Source organism: Podarcis cretensis (assembly GCF_951804945.1).
Source record: "Podarcis cretensis genome assembly, chromosome: 4".
Taxonomy (NCBI): Eukaryota; Metazoa; Chordata; class Lepidosauria; order Squamata; family Lacertidae; genus Podarcis; species Podarcis cretensis.
Window position 1 is genome coordinate 41,723,903 of NC_137173.1, and position 14,009 is coordinate 41,737,911.

Consider the following 14,009-nt stretch of genomic DNA (forward strand, 5'->3'; position numbering starts at 1 on the left):
AAACAGATTTGTCCTCTCCACACCATATTCCAACTTACTGTACATGTAGACTTTTCTGTCTAGTACACTTATATCTCCTCTGAAATGGCATCTCAGACATCAGGCAGGGAAATCCAGTGTCTGGAGCTTTCCTCTCTAGAGTGACTGGCTCCTTTGATGTCCCGGCCCAATCAACAGTGGATCAAATTGGGACTTTATAAGAACTGCTAAGTTGTACTCTTCAGAGGTTCACTGCTCCAACTGAAGAGACACTTAAGGAAGAGGGGTAAGTTAGGTATGAGGCTGAAGATGCTTCTCAGTACCATCTTTGCAATTCCTAGGTCCTTGACTTGATCTACAAGTACAAATACAGTATTGCTGAGGCACTGGGGTGCAAAGCCACCAAATGCATCCAAAAAAGTAATTCTGGGGTCATACACCTTGCCGTGCTCCAGGAATAACTTAGAAGAAAGCACTACAATTAAAAACAGAAAACCAGAAGGCTGAAGTAACCAGTTCCCAATATTTTACTTTCTACAAAAATAGGTGTAGAATGAAATCCAAAGCAGTTTCTCTGAAGTAGGTCCTGTTGGAAACAATGGACCCCGCACGCCTGTTTAGGATCACAAGCTTCCGAGAGGGTACTAAGGCCGCAACGTCAACACCACACAACCAAGTGTGAGATCCCTCCGTAGCATTAGTTAATCTTTCTCTCTTTGCCACTGCTCATAAAGCCGCCTTCTTCCCAGCGTAATTCCTCATCCAGTGATTTCCCCTTCCAAGCAACCCCCCGTACTAAGGTTTCCCGCAATCCATCCTCTGCTCCCCCCGTCGAAGCGACCCCTCTTTTCCCGCCCAAAGCGACTTTTGCTCCCCGCCAGGGACCCCAGGAAAGGGGGTGGGGCCAGGCCACGTGTTCGCCCCGCCCTCTCGCCATTCCCGCGCGCCCCCTTCGGAGACCGAGAAGAGCAGCAGCCCTCACCGTGGCCCAGAGCCAAAGCCAGCGCCAGGCAGAGCGCCGGCGCGCCGGCGGGGAAAGAGCTCTTTCGCTTCCCCGGGCCGCCGGTTGCTGCGGCCGTGGAGGCGGCAGCCATCCTTCTGCCTCCGGACACCCTCTGCGCCCCATTGTTGCGCCGCCGCCCACCTCACAGCCATTGCTGGGGGGGGGGGGGGGAGCGGGAGGCAAAGCGACGCCGCCGAGTCCGGCTGGCGCGAAAGTCAAAGTGCCCAAAGCACGAGGCCCTTTGCTGCCCTCGAATCGTGCGCGCAGTTGTGGGCGCTGAAACTCCGAAAGGTGGCTCATAAAAATGACCCAGACGCAGAGAAGAATGCCTGTTGATCACTAGTACACGCCACTAGCTAGGGAACAAAGAGGATCTTTCGCTTGGTAGGGAAATCCTTCGGGGAAGATCTTGATGACTTGCTGTTATTTCATTGCTTTTGTGTTTTAAAACACACTGATGTTACTTCAAAGCTGCCTCCTGCCATGATGTAAATAATCATAGTATAGGAAAAGAGTCGAGGAATTAGATGACTGCTTAAGCAGTCTTTGGTTTGCTTGAGTATTCCTCATGCTTTATATATTAACAATGTACCAGAAGAACTGTGTGGTACATGAGAGCCACTGCATACCTGTTCAGAAGACAGTCGTTAAAAATACTCTGAAAATCTGAACCCAGAGACTGAAAACAATAATGCAATGTTTATGTTTATATTCTTCAAGAATCTGATAGGCAGTTGCGATCCTGACACTTGGTTGGTGTATTGATTGGACCAAGGGTTCAATCCCTCACAATTCTATAGGAAACAATACCACCCCGATACATGTGGTCCATACTGTGAAGTCATCATTCCCAGGTTGTGCAGAGTACAGTGGTACCTCAGGTTACAGACGCTTCAGGTTACAGACTCCGCTAACCCAGAAATTGTACCTCAGGTTAAGAACTTTGCTTCAGGATGAGAACAGAAATCGCGTGTTGGCAGCAGGAGGCCCCATTAGCTAAAGTGGTACCTCAGGTTAAGAATAGTTTCAGGTTAAGAACGGACCTCCAGAACGAATTAAGTTCTTAAGCTGAGGTACCACTGTATTATAAAGCTTGTCAATGTGTAAGGCAGTGAGGCCACGCTGGAAAAAAACATCTACAGATACCATATATGCTGCCGAAGAGCAGACGTTGGTCGTGCATAATCAAGTGACAGCTGTTGAAGACTGGCCTACAGACCAGCTTCTAGTCTCCAGATTATCTCCTCCATCATTCTACCTCAACCTACATTTTTATATTTGGGTTTCAAAGTCAATCACATGCAATGTGGGCTTAAGATCTTGACTCACAAGCATGAAGTTACTATGGAAACCCCCATATTTTATTTTCAGTACTGGCAGGAGATGTAAGTTTCAGTGAAATGACAACTTTTAGAGAAGCCTGGAATTCTAGCCACCACCACGCCCCCTTTTGACACTGATATATTTGTTCTCTCCTTTCCATATAAGTACTTAGGGAGATTTGGGATATTGATATTGATAGTCCTAGGCACAAGAGATGACAGTTCAATGGATAATGAGAAAAGGACACAGAGCTGAATCTGCAGAAGTGTCTTAAGATGCTGGCTGTTTTCCTCTCACAAGATCTGATGTGGGAGCAGTGGATTTCTCCTGTTGGTCAGAGTGTTTTAGTTGTGCCTCTGCCTATGTTCACCCTGTATATACATAGAATAAATGCAACCATTACAAATTACCAGTAAGGCCAGTGACTTGCTGCATAAGCATATCAAACCTGGGTAAGCACCGTGCCCCTATAACTTCTCACTAGGAGAAATGTGGTGAGTATAGTAAAATATATTTTGGGTCTGCTGCAGTCCAACCATGAAGAGACACTTTGAGGTGCAATGGACTAGCTTCTCCAGGTTGTTTTGCCTCTTTCACAGCCTGCTCCAGAGAATGCCTTTCAGATGTTGTGCTGGGAGAATAGACTTCTCCTAGTCCTCTGTCCTATTAATAGCTGTACAGAGAGTGCTCCCATCACAGGTCACAGTGTGTTATTTGAGATTAACATGCACTGCAATGTGATCGACACAACACTCCAACCCATAAAGAGAAGTTTAGACAAAACAAAGAATTGTGTCCTGAATGCTTATATTGCTGATACCACATAACTGTTGCATGCCACCCCCAGTATCCAAGGGTGCGAGATTCCAGGAGTTCCAGACGCTTACCCAGGGTTCGTGTTTCCTTTTGGAAACGAGGCACAGTGGGGACTGTGGTATCTTTATGATATATGGTTTATTTACACATATATACAGCCTGAGCCTACGATGAAGGAGCTTACAGTATTCACATCCTAAGAGGGTCTTGTTTCTCCCATACCCACAGCCTTGAATCCAAACAGAAATCAAACATTTCTCTTAAGTGAAGCTCTGACTCTCTCCCACTTTCAGTTCTCACCTTTGTATTTTTCTAACTACCATACAGGTTTTTTTTGGGGGGGGGCACAAATTTACCATCTCACACTGATCCACTTGCTTTTGTTTCTCTTAATGGCTTTTGTTTCCCTAGCATTACTTACACTTCAACATTTGCTGGATCCAGAGGTTAGAAGGGTCTCTGCATACTGCCTACTTCCCTGCCCCAAAGTCATAACATAACTGTGCAGCTGTGCAGTGTTAAAACTCCCTTCTCAAAGAGGTTTGTCTGACAACTTCAGACAACGTTTTGGCAAATGCTGAAGATGTACCTCTTTGCCCAGGCCTTTGACACCTCAAATATATATTTTCAAGACTTACCCTATCTTTTGTGATGGTATTTTTTTGTAATTCTGAATCTTTAATCTTTACTGTTAATCTTTACTGTTGTATTTTAAATTGTTGTAACCCACCCCAGGACCTTAGAATAAAGGGTAGGCAATTAATTAAAGTAGTAATAATAATAATAAATTGGAGAACACTCCTAATAATCTTAAGAAGTGTACTTTATTTTCAGAACAAATAGCTTTGAAAAGATGCTAGAATGCAGCAGAATTGAAGGACAAGTAGCCAGAATGATACTCCATTAAGTGAAATGTTTCCAGAGGCTGTGGTTGCCGTTGCCGTTGCCGTTGTGGTACTTGCAGGGGTTGGTGCTGCTCTTCCAGGGCCCAATATTTTCTCTATCTCCAAAACTCTAACTTCAACTTGCTCTGGCTCAGTGACTATGTCTGGTGGGTTCTTAACATCACAGAAGTAAGTGCCATTGTCTATAGGTTGCATGTTTCCTACCTTGATGGATGCATCTTTTCTATAAAAATCTCCATCCCAGGTACTTCGACCATTGAATTGTGTATTCTTTCCATTATATTCCCTCCCATTTGAGTAATAGAAAAACTGTAAGCATAAAAACAAACACAGTAACTTTGTTAATAGCTGCTTTGAGCTGAACATAGTTGTTGGAGAAGCAGGATACAAATTTCAAATCAAACCATGATTAACTTTGCATGAACACTTAACTTTTCTTCCTGCTTTAGTAACATTGAGTGGATGTTTCCAACACCTCGAGGATTGATTACACAAAACTTGGATTCTAAGCTTGATCTTCAGTGGATTCACAAAGGGTAACGCCCAGATGCAGCCAGCCAAACCACCAAACTTTATTATTGTTACATTTTGGAAGCCTCTCTTACTTTTTGCCGAATCCTAGGCATGTTCAATCTGAAGTACCGTAAGTCTCACTAAGTTCAATGGAGCTCAGGCTGTGTACACTTTACTACTTACTCTGGCTCCAGCATGCTGCTACTACAGTTATTTGAAGCCAAGTAACAACAACAACTTTTTTATTTATACCCCGCCCATCTGGCTGGGTTTCCCCAGCCACTCTGGGCGGCTCCCAACAGAACACTAAAAAGAGAATAAAACTTCAAACATGAAGGACCTCCCTAAACATGACATTGCCACAGTCCATAGGCCTCCCATAACTTCTGGTGATATATTCCTGTCTGGTGTGCCTTCCTTCAACCCAGTTTTCATCCAATAAGAATATGGAAACCATGGTTAAGCTATGTATATTTCAGGCAGCTGTTGCACATGTGCAGATGATAGATTTAGTGAATTGGAGCTTGCACCCTCTGTTGTGAACAGCAACATTTAAAAGTGATTTGAAATGCAGGGGGGTGGGAGTAATGACCTTACTTCAAGCTGTTAATGTGCACATAGCCCTACTCTCAAGTATGTATACATAAACAAACACCATTAGTTGTGCTGCTGGATAAGTGTTTAATGGTTATTGTATTTGTTTAAAAAACAATACAAAATTTATGTATATATATGCCCAGGATTGCAGCTGTCAGCAAATTCCAGAGGCTATATGGTTTCACCTGATAAATCACTCCACTCAGACACACTGCCCCACATTCATAGAGTTACCATTTCTAAGACCTAAGATATCAAGAGATGGCCATGCAGTGAAGCGGAAAGGAAAAGGGCCACCTTGGGCACGATAGCAGAAAGTGAGATAGAAAACTTCTAATAAATCTGAAGGAGAGAGTCAGTGATCAACCCTACATACCCCAAGCTGCAAGCTCTTACAGGCAGATTTGTTAAAGGACAAAGGAGGTCAAGTGCTGTCATTCCAAAGCAGACAATAAATTGTATGACATACAGTATGATCTTGAGGAAATAGAGGCAAGACCAATAAATTGTTTCCATAAGACAAAATTAAGGTAGCGCTGTCAAAACAGATACAGTGGTACCTCGGGTTAAGTACTTAATTCGTTCTGGAGGTCCGTACTTAACCTGAAACTGTTCTTAACCTAAAGCACCACTTTAGCTAATGGGACCTCCTGCTGCTGCCGTGCCGCCAGAGCACGATTTCTGTTCTCATCCTGAAGCAACGTTCTTAACCCAAGGTACTATTTCTGGGTTAGCGGAGTCTGTAACCTGAAGCGTCTGTAACCTGAAGCATATGTAACCCGAGGTACCACTGTAATCCACTTTCACCACAAATTCTTATGCAAAACGAGGCTCTCCTCAGACATTAACTCTTACTGGTATGGGACGAGCCTTTGATCCCTCTGGTTGAAAGCTCCACGTAACAGATGTTGCACTGGTGATTTCCTCTGATGACCTGAATGTGCATGGAAGCTTTGCATCTGCCCCAATCCCCACAATGAGTTCTGTTGGTGAGGAACCTTCTTCATCAGTTGTGCTATCGACTGTTGAAGAACAAGATGCCATCCGCGTCCCTTTGTAAGCAACAAAATGACAGTTTTTAAATATGCAGAGCAAGACAAAACTGCATAAAGATTTGCTTTTATATATGGATGTGTTGTCTGTTATGAAAGCATCTCAAGCTGATTACTAAAGGTAACAGACATCACAACTCTCTTTGTTCCACAGACACAAAACATCTGCATTACTGTTTTCATTATATTTTTAGTTTCTAATTTTGATTTTATTTGATACTCTGTTGTCATTTTATATTGAAGTTTGGCACATTTCCTGAAATGTGGGATAAAAGCTTGACCAATGAATAAAACTGAATGTTGAGAAGATATTTCTGAAGATATTTGAGTTACAAGTGCGTATACAATCTCAATGAGGAACTGGGGTGCAAAACCGCAAACTGCTTCCAAAATAAAAAAGAATAAAAATTCTGGGATTATTCATTTTACTGTGTTCCATGAGTTACTTAAAATAAAGCACCAAAAGTAAAAACAGAAAACCAGGAGGTTGAAGCGACACCTCCCAGTTTCCAAGATTTTACTTTTTAGGGGGGAAAGGAGTAGACTAGAAAATGGTCCAATAATGCTGCAATCCAAAGCATGGACATAGCCAGGATTTTTTTTGGGGGGGGCAGGCTTTTGTTGGGGTGGGGGCAGAACCTCAGATTTGTATTGATTTAGGGGGGGGGGAAGCAGCTGCCCTCCCCTTGGATTCTATAAGGACTGCAGGTTTCCTTTGCATGTTTTCAGCACGTGTGCAAGGCACCCTTGCAAACCGAGGAGATTGTCGAGGGTGTATGGTACTGAGACACGCGCAACCAGAGAGGGGTCACAACGTGCCAGCCCTCCAAACTGATATTTCGTGTCTTCCTTCATCCTGAACTGCCGCTCATAAACGGTGATCTTTTTTCAGTGATCTTGCATCTATGGACCGGCCAACCACTTCCCCTTTGTCAAAGCCGGAGAGAGCAGGAACCCCAGCAAAGGGGGCGCGGCTAGGCTCGTTCCCTTCCCGCCCGCCCCCACCCGCATAGGCGGAGAATACCAGGAGAGCTCACACTGACCCAGAGCGAAAGCCACTGCCAACCATAGTACGGGATCGCGGGCGGCAAACTTCTTGCGCTTTCCCGGAGCGCCGCCTGCTGCCGCCGTGGACAGGGCGCCCATCTTTCTGCCTCTGCCCACATTTTCTCGCCCATTGTGACGCCCACTCCCACCTCACAGCCATTGTTGCGGGCCGTGAGGGGCAGGAGGCTGGGAAAGAACGCGGCCCAGTCGAGGGGAGCCGCTGTCAGGGCGAAGCAGCCTCCGGGGAAGGGCTTCGAAATGCTCCCAGGCTCCAGCAGGAGCGTAAACAGAGAGCACTTCGGAAAAGCGCCTTGCCGCAGCTGCAACCCCATTATGCACACTTTCCTGCCTTAGAGGGTTTTTGCGAAGATAGAAGGAGAGAAGAACTATTTAGACAGTCTTGAGCATCTCGGAGGAAAGGTGGATTGTAAATGCAATAAATAATAAAAAAAAAACATATGGGTAAAAACAACAAATGTCCATAAGCCAAATTCAAGGTGTTAGCACACACCATGGCTTGGGACCAGGGCCGGATTTAGGTTTGATGAGGCCCTAGGCTACTGAAGGTAATGGGGCCCTTTATATGTCCAGCTGTCCTTTGTCAACAACACCTTGTCGCTGCTTTTTGTGTTGAATATATGCTAGTATGGCAATTTATGGACCTAATAGGTTTCTAAAGCCATTTGCACATGTTGCCATGCAACCAGTCCATGCAGAATGTAGGCACCCTATATACAGAAACGAGCAAACCAGTGATATTTTAGGGAGCAGGCTAGGCCTATTACATCATAGGAGCCTACACAACACAAAACACTGTTGCTGTATGTAGGTTTTATTTTATTTGTTTTTTATCTTATATTCTGGAAATGTACATCGAGGTTTTTTCCTTTAAATTTTTTGGGGGGCCCATTGGGACTCTAAGCTATAGTTTGTTTACCTTATACATAAATCAGGCACCCAAGTACCTAAATATCAACCATCTCAAGCCTCTCCTGCTGTTGGAGGTGCCACCACTAGAGGTTGCTCTGTCTGCAGTAGCCCATGGCAGGGCCTTCTTGGTGGCAGTCCCCTGTCTGCTGAATGCCTTCCCTAGTGAGCTATGCTAGTCTCACTCAACTTTTAGGAGAATTTTAAAAATTAAATAATTCCTGTTTGCTGTGTTTTTGGATGACTGAAATTTCTGTCCGTTAACCCTGACATCATTACTGTAACAGTAGGTCAGTGCTTTTCTCCTGGGGGGGTCCGCAGGGGTCCGCATATCAGTAAACATTATGTGAATCTTTGTACTTTTGTCCATTTACTGTATTTACTTTCCCTGATTTGAACTATAAAATGTTGATTTTCTTGAGTCAAAATGAGAGTACCCCTAAACATTATTTTAGAAAAAAAAGCACTGCAGTAGATGATTGCTTTTAGGGTTTTAGAACTTTTTTAAATGGTTGTTTTAAAGTCTGTATGTGTTTTTTTTAAAGACGTTGGCTGTAGGATATGTTTGCAGATCTGGCCTCCTTTGGAGTAAAGTGTGAGGGTATAAATCTGATTATTATGATGATTATTAGCAGTAGTAATAAAAAGTCCAAAATATACAGCTGGATTCTACCAAATAAAATTGTCACAAAATTATGGCAAGCTTTTGAGTTGCCCTTTTTGAGGTGGGTGGAATGGTGGGAGTGAAAACTTGTGCTAGTTTTCCCCCCCACCTTCACTCCCAAGTATTAGGCTGGATATTGCAACTCATTTTCAAATGGTCTGTCTCAGGCAGGAGGGGGACGCTGCTGACACTTCAGTTTTGGCGCCAGTTCAAAAGATGGCTGCTTACTCAAGGCTTTTGGGGATACCGCAGGTCTCAGCAGGTCTAGCAGTAAACAGATGCCGTTCTGCAGTTTCAAGATCACTATCTCGTATTGATTTTAGTCGCTCTCTTCTCGTTATAGCTATAATAATACGGTTGTTTTAAAGCGCACTTCATTGCACCCGCGTCCTCAGATCGTTGCAATGAAGGGCGCCTTCTAAATACTTTGCATACACTGGAATGAGACGTCTCAGGCCGTCTCTCTGCTGCTTTGATAATAATTCTATTAATTTTCATTTGCAGTCCAATAACAGCCTCATTATAACAACATCAAATTGTAATACAGTTACTAATACCAATCGTTCAAATCTCTCTACTGCTTTGAAAATGCCCCCCTCTGCCAGCCTGTTCCTATGACGTGGATCAAAACAAGGAAATACCTTTCTTTACGTCACTACGTTGTGTGAGGCAAAGGATCTATAGCAGCTGCAATACGTATAAGCAGAGAAATTTTGCGCGTGCTGCTGGTGTGGATTCACGCCCCCTCCCCATGCAAATAATACTGTCCTAAAGTAAACCACCTTTGAAAGGCGCGTAGGTATTTAAATGTTTTAATGTTGCTTAGCATTTTAAAGAAATTAAACTCTCTCTCAGATACGGCCATAGACTCCTTGTACAGCAGCGAGAGAAGCCGCAGAAGGCTGGCTCGTTGGTCTAGGGGTATGATTCTCGCTTAGGGTGCGAGAGGTCCCGGGTTCAAATCCCGGACGAGCCCATTTTTTAATTTTTTTTCTCGGTCGTCATCGTCCCCCTGCCACCAGTGCTAAGAGCACAATAAAAATGTATTCCACCCCCCATGGCTCCCGCCGCCCCAGAACTTAATATACATTGTCACGGGACTTATTGGTATGGTCGTTGTGCCATTTACTGGTGCACTATGATGTTTACTGGTGCGCTAAGATGTGAAAATACGTCCCTTTTTCTTTTTCGTTGCCTATTGTGTAACTTTAAGAAGCGGAGTAAGATTTTTTTTTTTTAAAAAAAACCCTTCTTCCTATTCACCCATCTCCTTTCCTGCATGCGTACTAATACTACGTACTAATAATTCATGACAATTGTGCTAGTAGAGGCGGTTTTATTAGGAAGCCCAGAATATAATAAAATAAATGCAATCGTTCCAGGTGACTTAATGGAAAAGAGCATCAGAATAAAAGACTATTTGATGCCTTTCTCTTCCCTTGCGTGCTCCGTGGAGGCGTCTTAATTTCCTTCTCCCGAGTCCTCGATTTGGGAATATGTTTTAAAAATAACCATCGCAACCTTCATGTCAAGGCAATATTTTCGCCCCGTTTTTCAACAGTGCCACCTCCTGTTAATCTTTATCTATTTATCATTTTCCTCTCGTGAAGGCTCGATCGCTTTCATGGTTATGTACCAAGCACCTTGTCTCCCGCTCCTGCTCCTCCTCCCACCCACAAGGCCCTGATGATAGAGCTGCAAAATTAATAAAATGCGGTCGTCCCCCAAAATAGGAAGGAACTATACCACCCCCTCCAACAACGGGCTCGTCCGGGATTTGAACCCGGGACCTCTCGCACCCGAAGCGAGAATCATACCCCTAGACCAACGAGCCGCTCTTGACACACACCTCCTCAGCTCACTTATTCACTTTTATCCCGCCCCTGTTGCACTGCGCAAGTATTCCACTTAATAGCCGGCTCGGTTTCTCACATAAACACGTGCACCCCTTCCATTTTGAAGAATGGTTTGGCCCACCGTCCCGGGGGACACTATTATCCAGTCAAATAGTTTCACGGCATTCTTCGCCCAACTCAAGGGAGAGTCCTTTCTCCGCAGAAGGGGGGTTCGGGGGAGGACGAAAATTCTGGCCGCCTCGCGAAAAATCTCTCTGTTCCTTTATATACCCCGTGTGAAGAAATACAGTAAGCCGCGTTCCGGCTGGGCCGCCGGATTTCAGGGCAAATCCATTTCTGTCGGCAAAACTAGGAAGTGAGCGTGGCCGTTTCTCCCTCTTCACAGAATTCCTTGGCCGTTTTCTATTGCTGAGGGGTCCCGTTCACTCACCACCCTGTGCCCCACGCGCATTCTCCCTTCCAACGGTCCTAGTTTAAATTCGACGACAAAGAGCGAGTTCCCGGATGAGGAAGCTCTTGTGGTGAATGAGATAGCCAACTTCCACCCACCCCTTCCCTGTCTGGGCTCCTGTGCTCTTTAACAGCAGCATATGGCAGACAGAGGTCAGTGTAAGTAAAACTTTCCTTGAAGAATTGATTTTGGGGAAACGCCATTTGTCAATTTATTCATGCCTGTTATGGGCTTCCTAAAAGGCACAACCCCTCTTGGAGTGCTGGATATAGGCAAGTGTGTGTGTGTGTGTGTGTGTGTGTGTGGAATGAGTAGTATTCAGATATTTTACATAAAAGCGAAATGGTCTTCAAACGCACAAAAGGGCACTGTTTCCCCTCTGCCTTAATAAAGGGAAAATACCAGGTGTCAATACAATCTCCAACATGGATAGATTGATTTTTTAAAAAATGGTTGTTCAGTACAGTGTACACATGTATAAAGGGGCTTTATATATTTTATTTTCATCTGCCTTAGCCTTTCTACATAACAGAAGGCTCGTTTCATCCATAGTTTCATCAAAGTGCTGGTGCTGACCTTTAAAGCCCTAAACGGCCTTGGCCCAGTATACCTGAAGGAGCGTCTCCTCCCCCAGCGTTCTGCCTGGACACTGAGGTCCAGCACCGAGGGCCTTCTGTCGGTTCCCTCACTGCGAGAAGCAAAGCTACAGGGAACCAGGCGGAGGGCCTTCTCGGTAGTAGCACCTGCCCTGTGGAACGCCCTCCCACCAGATGTCAAAGAGAAAAACAACTACCAGACTTTTAGAAGACAGCTGAAGGCAGCCCTGTTTAGGGAAGCTTTTAATGTTTAATAGACTATTGTATTTAATATTCTGTTGGAAGCCGCCCAGAGTAACTGGGGAAACCCAGCCAGATGGGCGGGGTATAACTAATAAATTATTATTATTATAGTCACACGTTGGGATTGGAAAATGCATATCTTCCTTGCGCTTAAATAGAGAAAACAGTTTCCTGACCCACCAGAGGTGTTAATTAACATAGTAAATACAGTATTGGAAGATTGTGTTACAAGAGAATGGTCACTGTGTTTATTTTGCACATACTTCATGTAATACAGACTATATTTTAACCATCTCATGATCATTTGAGCCCAGTATTTACACCCACCTCCCACTAACGTGTTTTTTAAAAAAATATTCCTGCCAACTGAGAACAATACTTCATGCATCTGATGAAGTCCACAAAGCATTTTGCCTTAATAATTGTGTTTGGCTTATTTTTGCTGCAACAGACTAAAACGGCTCCCTCACTGGAATATCTTTTTATCTTTAACTGCCTAAAGCAGTGATGGCCAAACTCGGCCCTCCAGCTGTTTTAGGACTACAATTCCCATCATCCCTGACCACTGGTCTTGTTAGCTAGGGATCATGGGAGTTGTAGTCCAAAAACAGCTGGGGGGCCAAGTTTGGCCATCACTGGCCTAAAGAGTCAACTGAAACATAACCAAAGCAAAACAACATGGCTTTTTCTGATGATTCTCCTACTTCTGTGGAGCTCAAGGTTTCAGTTGCTGCTATGGAGCACATAATTTATAACCTTGTTAGGTATATGTTTAACATTTCTCCTACAGGCTTGCAGAATCTGTTAATTAATTTTTGAAACATGAATGGTTAGAGAACAAATAAATTTTACCATGATTAAACCACAGGCCCTTTAGCAAAGATCAGTCAATACAAGCTGACACTAAATAAAGAGGGGTAATCTAGTAGTTTTATCAGATGGGGAACTTGTGGTCCCCCAGTTGTTTTTGGACTTCAGCTCCCATCACCCCTGGCGATTATTATTAATTATACCTATTAGGCATCCCCCCCCCAGTGAACTCAAGGGAATTTACAAAAATGAACATAAAAGCAAGCATAAAAACATCTTTAAATGCTCACCAATATTCACCAGCACCACATTTATTTGTGTGTGTGTGTGTGTGTGAGAGAGAGAGAGAGAGAGAGAGATAAGCGTTTGGGGGATAGGCTGTATGCCTGAGTCCCTTTCTAATTCCTAATCCAGCACAGATTCAATTTCTTGAATAGCCAGGCTAGTTTCCTGGTGAGGTACTGACCCTCTAAGTATGGGCCACTGAGGTTACAAAGGAAGTGGCTTAGGGGACAGGCAGAAAATGGGTGGGTTTCCCTCCCTCAACTCACTGGTAGTTAAAGAGGCAAAAGGCCAGAGTTGAGAATTTAGGTGTGTGAGAGGTAGAAGGTAGAAGCAAAGCTCCAGGCTGGGCAGCTGGGAGGCAGAATCATGCCTGATTTCTGCTGGAATCCAAGGCTGTGGCTATGGGAGAAACAAGGCCCTCTTGGGGTGTTAATGCTGTTAAGTCCCTCCATTGTAGGATCAGGTTGTAGATATGTGTAAATAAACCACATATCATAAAGACACCACAGTCTCCACTGTCCCTCATTCCAAGGAAACAACCCTCGCCTAGAACCCCTGGAATCTCACACCACTCAGAGCTTGGAGTTATATGCAACAATATAATATAATGGCTCTTGGTCGTGCTAACTCGGGCTGATGGGAGTTCAAGTCCAACAACATTTGGAGGGTCACAGGTTCCCCAACCCTTAGGTGATTTTGCAACTTGGTGTCATCAAAACATTAAATAGATAAGGATTAATTTAGTGCATTGGTCTGTACATGGCTTGGGACTGTGGTGTATTGAATATCTCTTAAGATGCCTGTAACTGAACAGTCAGTTTTCCCTTCTACCACTGGCCTGATGTTGTTTACTTTCACCTCTGTCCATGTATATGAACGAGTGGAAGGCAGTGTTCCTAAGAAAAAGGAAGCTGTTTATAAACCTGTCTTTGCTGATTTGGG

General features: G+C 44.2%; 2 protein-coding genes and 1 long non-coding RNA gene across 11 annotated transcripts in view; 1 reads left to right on the top strand and 2 right to left on the bottom strand.

The window, feature by feature from the left end:
* The window catches only part of LOC307215460 (myelin protein zero-like protein 1), a 36,174-nt gene extending 35,055 nt beyond the window's left edge, over positions 1–1,119 (bottom strand). Inside the window, exon 1 of one of the 4 annotated variants that reach the window (XR_013838517.1) lies at positions 962–1,119. Coding sequence is in view for 1 of the 4 variants with exons in the window: in XM_079974693.1 (XP_079830819.1) it covers positions 962–1,073 (112 nt within the window). In the remaining 3 variants the exon portion in view is untranslated. The other 3 variants (XR_013838518.1, XR_013838519.1, XM_079974693.1) reach the window with 3 other exon arrangements.
* Positions 1,120–3,926: 2,807 nt separating this feature from the next.
* LOC307215457 (myelin protein zero-like protein 1) lies at positions 3,927–9,401 on the bottom strand. Of its 3 annotated transcripts, none has more exons than XR_013838516.1 (3): positions 9,384–9,401; positions 5,992–6,188; positions 3,927–4,335 (listed from the first exon to the last, which is right to left on the bottom strand). XR_013838516.1 is itself a non-coding variant. In XM_079974686.1 (3 exons), exons 1-3 carry the CDS (start codon positions 7,364–7,366, stop codon positions 3,952–3,954), a joined length of 735 nt encoding a protein of 244 aa, XP_079830812.1. In that variant the 5' UTR covers positions 7,367–7,399; the 3' UTR covers positions 3,927–3,951. The 3 variants fall into 3 exon arrangements, 2 of the variants coding, with proteins under 2 accessions (XP_079830812.1, XP_079830813.1); XM_079974686.1 differs by lacking the exon at positions 9,384–9,401 and adding an exon at positions 7,213–7,399; XM_079974687.1 differs by lacking the exon at positions 9,384–9,401 and adding an exon at positions 7,226–7,376.
* A 425-nt stretch (positions 9,402–9,826) lies between these two features.
* LOC307215533 overlaps positions 9,827–14,009 on the top strand; it is a 43,693-nt gene continuing 39,510 nt past the window's right edge. For 2 of the 4 annotated variants that reach the window (XR_013838546.1, XR_013838547.1), the window contains exon 1: positions 9,827–11,291. This is a non-coding gene — a long non-coding RNA (uncharacterized lncRNA). The remainder of the gene's footprint in view (positions 11,292–14,009) is intronic. The other 2 variants (XR_013838548.1, XR_013838549.1) reach the window with 2 other exon arrangements.